At 27.9% G+C, this 7,369-nt stretch overlaps 1 protein-coding gene across 2 annotated transcripts; it reads left to right on the top strand.

Moving 5' to 3' along the window:
- Positions 1-892: 892 nt before the first annotated feature.
- Positions 893-6,682, top strand: jigr1 (jing interacting gene regulatory 1). Of its 2 annotated transcripts, none has more exons than XM_065498326.1 (5): positions 893-1,242; positions 2,033-2,236; positions 4,553-4,937; positions 5,008-5,061; positions 5,639-6,682. In XM_065498326.1, the coding sequence occupies exons 2-5, from the start codon at positions 2,098-2,100 to the stop codon at positions 6,162-6,164; spliced, it is 1,104 nt and encodes a 367-aa protein (XP_065354398.1). In that variant the 5' UTR covers positions 893-1,242; positions 2,033-2,097; the 3' UTR covers positions 6,165-6,682. The 2 variants fall into 2 exon arrangements, with proteins under 2 accessions (XP_065354398.1, XP_065354397.1); XM_065498325.1 differs by having other exon boundaries at positions 1,975-2,236.
- Positions 6,683-7,369: the final 687 nt, after the last annotated feature.

The following is a 7,369-nucleotide window of genomic DNA, read 5'->3' as shown; positions in this document are numbered from 1 at the left end:
GATTTTTTTTCAGTATTCAGTAAAATTTACTGATTACTGAAATTATTTTTCAGTAATCAGTAAAAATTACTGAATACTGAGATTTTATTTCAGTAATCAGTAAATTTTTTTCAGTAATCAGTAAAATTTACTGAATACTGACTTTTTTCAGTAATCAGTAAAAATAAATATATACTGTGCCCATCTATGTTAAAAATGTTGGTATATATTCAAATAAAATTCAATACAAATAAGTTTCATATACATATGTATACAGAAAACATGCCACCTAATTTTATGGCGATCTTCGGTCCATAATTAATAGAAAACTGTTTATAATGATATAATCGGTGTAAGGTCGGTCGGGCTTGACCGACTATACTTTCTTATTTGTTTAAATTAAAATTATGTAGTTTAAAATTTTATAGCTACTCTTAACATGTTTGGTTACCTTTTTTCATACACATTAAACGACCCTTAAACAATAAATAACATTGTTATTTGCCATTTCGTTTAATAATTCCATGCGAAACCATCTGGCAGCTCAAAATAACCAACATTAATGTTTTTGTGTTTTTGAGCTCTCTTTCAAAACACACACAAATTTTCGCTCCCTTGTGTCTGCGAGTGTGGATTTTTGTGTGACTCTGTCTGTTGTTGGTGTGTGTGTGAGTGTGTAAACAAAATGCTGCTATTAACCGCTATGCTATTGGTATGACGAAGATGGTGGTTGTTTTTTTTTATATTTAAAGATATTCTTTTTTGTTTTATTTTATTATATATATTTTTTTTTATATTTTAAATTACAACAAAACACAGGGAAATTATACACAAAACCTAAAGAAACATTTTTATATTTAAGCGTATAATAAAATAAAGCAGCAGCTAAAGCAACAACAGCAGGCAGGCAGTCAGGCTGGCTGACTGTTATATAGAGACGAAAGAAGAAGAAACAGAAGCAGCAGCAACAACAACAAGAAAACAACGCGCGCGTTTATTTTAGAGAAGAAAAGCAAACGTAATAAAAAATAAAATATAAAAAAAATATTTGTATAAATTTTTTTTAAGAGTTTAGTTTAAAATTAAATGTTGAGGAGTAAAGACGTTTGATTTTTATTTTTATAAAAATTAAAAATAATAAAAAAATAAAATAAATTAAAAATACATAATTTCCTGTGTGACTGTGTGTGTTGAGCAGAGCAATATTTAATTGTTATTAAAAGGAGAAAAAAAAAGTTTTAATTAAAATTTTATACAGAAAAGGTAAGTTTTTAACAATAATTTGTTGTAAAAATTAATATACATAAATGAAAAACAAAAAAAAATAAATTTATCTTTAAATTTCAAAGTTCACAAAAAATTTTATTTTTTGACTTTTCTGCTTTAAATTAATATTTAATTTAATATTTTTTTGTAGCCGTCTTTGTTGTTGGGTTTTTGTTTTTTATTTTCTGCTAACGTTTTAATTTATTATAAATTAACCGCAGTGTGAAAAAAGCTTTAGATTTATTATTTTTTTGTTTAATACATATAAAAATTTTCTTGTTATTGTTTGTCTCACTACACTAAAAAAAATATTAAGTATGGTTGCAAATTTGTTTTTTTCTTTTGAATTTAATTACATACAAAGAGCTGGAAAGAGGCGTCCTCTCTCTCTACCTCTCCCAAAAAGGTGGTTTGAACAAAGAGAGTTGCTTTTTTCAGCGTTCATGCGCTCTTTCTAAACATGTGCTTTATATTAAAAACATTTATAATTAATTTTTGTTGGGTTTTTGTGTGTAGTTTTTTTGTTTATAAATTTTTAAAGTGTAGCAAGCACAGCAAGCAGAAAAAAGCTTTTTCTTAATTTAATTGTTATCAATAAATTTAAAGATAATTTATTTATTTTAATTAATTTATATATTTTTTTTATTGCTTGTGTCCAATATTTATTAAAATTTGTTTATTTTTTTGTTTCTCTTTTTCCTTCAATTTGTTTTAATTTTAAATAATTAGCAAACATTATAGTTTATACATATGTAAATAAGGAAACAATTATTAACCCTATTTATAGCTTTCAACCTGGCCTATATAAGCGATTTTCAACCCAAACGTGGCCGTCCGCGCAATTTACCTCAAATGGGTGAATTCGATTTGAGTTTAATTAGCGAATTTCGCAGTCGCCCTTCGTTTTACGATCGCAGTTCTCCACGTTTTAAGGATAAACTTTATAATGCTCATGAGTGGCAGGAAATATCAAATAAATTGGGTTTCGATGGTAAGTAGTGAGAGGATGAGAGAAATGGATATTTTTTTTGAAAACATGTTAAAAGTTTCATTCAATATGGTTTTTAAAGGAATTTATAAATCAATGTTCTTACGAATTTAAAAATTTTCGTGAAATATATGTAGCTTTGGTTGCATTTGAAGGCAACTCGTTAAATAGTTTCACTGAAAATACTAAAATTAAAGCATTATAGAAAAGTCAAACTTCAAATGTATTAGATTCCTCTTAGAATTAATTCTTTATGGTGTATATTCCTTACTGAATCATTTAATTTTTCATTAATTCAGTCCATTTCATTACAATTTATATAAAATTGTTCTTCAATTCAAATCTTAAAATCTTTTCATTTATTTATAAAGATTTTTCATTAAATTTTGTAAAGATTTAAATCTTTATTTATTTTAATTCAATTTGGATTGGATCTGAATTAAGGATTGAATCATTCAAATTTGGAATCAATTGCATTATGAATTAATTCATAATGCAATAAATTCTTTTCAAATAATAGTCTTTGGAAGAAGCCAAAGCTTGAAGCTTTTGGTGAATGGTTTTAGGGAATAAATTTTTAATATTTTTCATTCAATTCAATTCAACTGGGTCTTGACTCAAGACCCAGTCTTGATCAATAGCTCGCTCTACTTGCATACATTAAATGTTTCATGATCATTTATCTTTCAATAAAATACTACTGATTTAAATATATTTAGAAGAGCCATGTTTTAAAAATGCGGAAAGTGCTAAGAAAATAGAGCCAAAGTCTTGATCTTTAAACGATAAATAATTTTTTAAAACAGTTTTGTCTCAAAATATAATTAGTTACTCGCAGAATTGAGATGATATTACTGCACTACAAACATATTTCTGCACTACTACATATTTCACATGAAATATTTTCCCTTTTTCCATTTTCGTTCATAAACGTTGTTCACGTGCAAAAATTCCCCATGTTGTGAAATTATTAGATGGAATTTTGTAAACAATAAACAGATGTTACGAACAAAATTAACTATTGTGAATGAAAATAGATATTTCATGGGAATAGAAATTTTTCTTGTTCTTCACCCCCTGTCTATACCTGATAAATTTTTATCATGATAAACGTCTAAATTGTTGTCACGATAAAAAATTATCCAGTATAGTCTCCATTTATTAGTATTATTGCTTCGTTATGACAAAATTGTTAGTGCTTTTGCACAGACAACTTTGTCTTGACAACAAACGTCATTAATTGTTATAATAAATATTTGTCAAGTATAGACAGGGGGTCACGATAGGGTTGATTGACAAATGAATCTATAATGTTAAAATTTGATTATCCAATATAGAGTGATTTAAAATCCAAACCTTTATCAAATGTCAAACGTCAAAAAAATATCTTTAAAATGGAATGATTCTCAAGACAGGATTACAATTTGTAAAGAGTTATGCCAAAAATCTGGTTTCGGCCAGGCAAAATTTGTTCGAATTCCGTAATCAAAACTTTCAAAGAAATGTCCAAAACAAACGAATAAATTAAATTTTTTAGCTTTAATTTTTTACAACAAAATTGCCCAATTCACAATCGAAGTCGTAGCGTTGTAAGTTGTTTGTGAAAAATATTTTTCAAACAAAAATTTTTGAAACAAAAATATTAATAAAAATATTACGACATACAACGCTACAACATACGACACCAATTGTGAATTGGACAAATATATTTAAATGGAAGTTAAATTTAATTTTCTATATTTCCTTATAAATTTAATGTTTTGTTTTTCTCAACATCTATTTTTTAAATCGCACAAATATTTGCTAATTACTCTCATTTTTTATTAATTCATAAAACCAGGAAGCTTTTACTATAAATTTTATTCTTTTCCAAACCATACATTTCTCCCCATACTAAAATCATAGACCTTGTAATAAACTCACCTCTAACCATTATAATAATTTGTAAACAATCTTTGGTTAAAAGGGTGAGTTTTATTTTTTCAAAAGGGGTTTTGTTAAATAATAAAAAAAAACCTAAATTGATTTGTTTACAAAATAAAACACACAAAAAATGGCATAAAAATGCACATGGCTACAATGTTTTGATGCGTAAAAGCTTCACTAGTAGAAAAAAAGAGCATAAAAACCAGAAAAAACAACATTTGAATGAAACTAAACACATGTTTTTATATTTATTATATAAAGTCATTATCAAAATACTCTGGCTGGACATAAATAAACACCACAACATACCGGCACTACACCTCACTCAAACCCACCACACTTTGAACTAAACTTTAAATATGTAGATTTTAAAATGTTTCATTGTTTTTTTAGTTTCCATATTAAAAGATCGCATTTTACAACTACGCAATCGTTACAATTTGGAAAAGCGGCGTATCGAACAATTACGCGAGGAAAACCCATATAAATCTTATGATTCACCCTGGCCTCTATACGAGCATTTACATTTTCTCTCGGAACATATAAGGGCCAGAAGATCGTATAAGAAAATGATGCCATTAAATGGTAGCATGGGTGGAGGTGGTAGTCAGTTTGCCGCTGAACCAGAATTAAGTAATTCATGCAGTAATAATTCCAATTTAACTTTGCGTCATATTACGGACCAGGCAGCGACCGGAGGACAAAATATATCGGCATTCCCAAATGGTCTGCTGGCTGTTAAAATGGAGGATGGTTCAGAGGATACGGGAGATGAAACGTAAATTGAATTATTGTAGTTTTAATGGATTCATTTTAATTAATAATTTTATCTTTCCTATAATTTTTAGAGAGAGTCAACATAATGATTCCGAGATAAATGCATTTGAAACAGCAGAACTAATGTAAGTTGTATTGAATACCTATGGAAATGTTTGCAAAACAATTGTTTTAAAGGCTTAAATTGAGGAATATTTAATGAGTAACAAATAAGAGAGCTGTATATCTTGACCATAGCATATTTTAAGAAAAATATAGAAATATGAGTGACAAAATCTGGCTAAAAATTTTTTTTGCCGATTTCTAGCCATTGTCGGTCCGAATTTCTATGGCGTCTTATATGTCGTTGGAAGGGCCTTTGAAATGTCTATCATTAGATATCCATATTGTCTATGTTAATGACATAGTAATCGAAATCGAGGTAGTCTTGATTTTTTGCTTATATCTCAGCCATTTGTGGTCCAATTTTTCCGAATTTAAATAGCAACGGAATCAGGTCTTCAGCGGAGATATTGATGTATCAATCAAGACAAATATTTTTGAATGTTTATAATTGTTTAACCAATATAAATGAAATATTTTAGAATTTCCTCAATTTCATTAAAATTTTCTACAATTTCATCTTAAAAAAAAACTAAATTGTTTTGCCAAATCAATACAATTGAAAAATGAAAACTAATTTTCTAAAATTTTACCATATAGTACGGAAACACATTCCTCTACTATGCCAATCTACCATCAGCAACAACAACAACAGCCGCAGCACTCACAACTCAAACCACTACCGCAGCAGCAACAACAACACCGTCCCACCATTAGCATACGTCGTTTGGATACATTACGTTCAGATTATGCCGATTCCACATCAACCAACTACCATAAAAAACAACAACTGCTGCAACAGCAACAGCAGCAGCAACAACAACACCAACACCAACACCAGGCACAGCTACAACGTAACCATCGAACATCCAACCATCAATCTTCACTGCAAACTGATAATGATTCAGCCGTTTCAGTAGCTCCACCACCTCCAAAGCAAGCTCGCTTAAATGCCCGAGAATACAAGTACACAGCATTTGGTAATTTTATATCCTCCTCACTATTAGATTTACCACCCAGCACCGCTTTAGAATTGGTGGAGAGATTCACCTCCGATATTGTCAGAGTGTTAATGGAGAATGCCGAACAGGAAAAACACTGCAATGATTTTGAAAATTTACAGTAATCAGTAGAAGAGAAAGTATAACTTCAAATCAAATCATTATTATTATATTATTTTATTGACCTTTTAATGTATATTACATTCTATTCTATGTATTTTTAATTATTAACTGTATTTATTAAACAAAACAATTAGCATTACATTTATACAGCCCAGTTATGAAAAAAATTCCCGGGTGTTTTCTTCCTTTTCTTTTTTAACAGAGAATTTGAATAGGAATAATGAGAAAAGGGAAAAACTCCCGGGGAATTTATTTTCATAATTGGACTGATATATTTATATATAAAATTATTTTATATATAAATCATAAACATTTTACTTGTAGTTTATATTTGTGTCCCAAAAAATGAATGAAAACGTAATTTAATGTGAATTTTTTAATTTTCTTTTTTTTTCGCTTTATTTTCCAAATAATTTTCTTATTAAAGGGCTTTCAAAGCTTGTTTGTAATTAATTTTTTTGTAAAAATAAAAAGAGAAATATTAAAATAAATAAACAAGATTTTTAACAAGATATAAAAAGGAATTTGGTATTGTTAAAGGGTTTTTTTAACATTTAAAACAGTTGCTGAATTCACGAGATATGATGTACAGGCCTTGCTTCTCAAATGTCATTCACTTGAAAAATATGTAGTTTTATATACAAGTAATCAATCCCCCTGTTTTGTAAACCGTATCCGATCATTATTTTCTTTTTAAAATTTCATATATTTTGGTGTTCTGTAATAATTTACTCATTTTACTTTCTAGTAAAAAATTTATGTTATGCAATTTGCATAACATCAATTTAAAAATTACTGTTGCTTTTTGAAAATCGTTCATTTTTAAAATCACTGTATTTACAGATCAGTGGCGATGTCAACTGAGAGGTAAAAATCTAATTCATGAGAATTTTTTACCATGTATTTTGCTATTGTATCACCCATATGTATGCAAAGAGTAATTTTGTTTAATTTTTTTCATTGACATTTTTCTCTCCTTCCCTTCTATGGTCAGCGTGATTAAATTACAAGTGCTATCTATATCTTTATAATTTATCATCTTCTCTAATATTTATAAAATTGTTCTCAAACGATTGATGATTAAGAAAAGCTTAAAATGTATATTGAAAAATTTATATAGCAAATTTGGTTATTTAAATAATTAAATTGTTACTTCATTTCTGTACGTTCCTAATAATTTATACTAAAACCTTGTGAATTCTAATCA

This window comes from Calliphora vicina, chromosome 1, assembly GCF_958450345.1.
Source record: "Calliphora vicina chromosome 1, idCalVici1.1, whole genome shotgun sequence".
Classification (NCBI taxonomy): Eukaryota; Metazoa; Arthropoda; class Insecta; order Diptera; family Calliphoridae; genus Calliphora; species Calliphora vicina.
The sequence above is the reverse complement of the archived record's forward strand: the minus strand, read 5'-3'. Positions and strand labels throughout refer to the sequence as shown.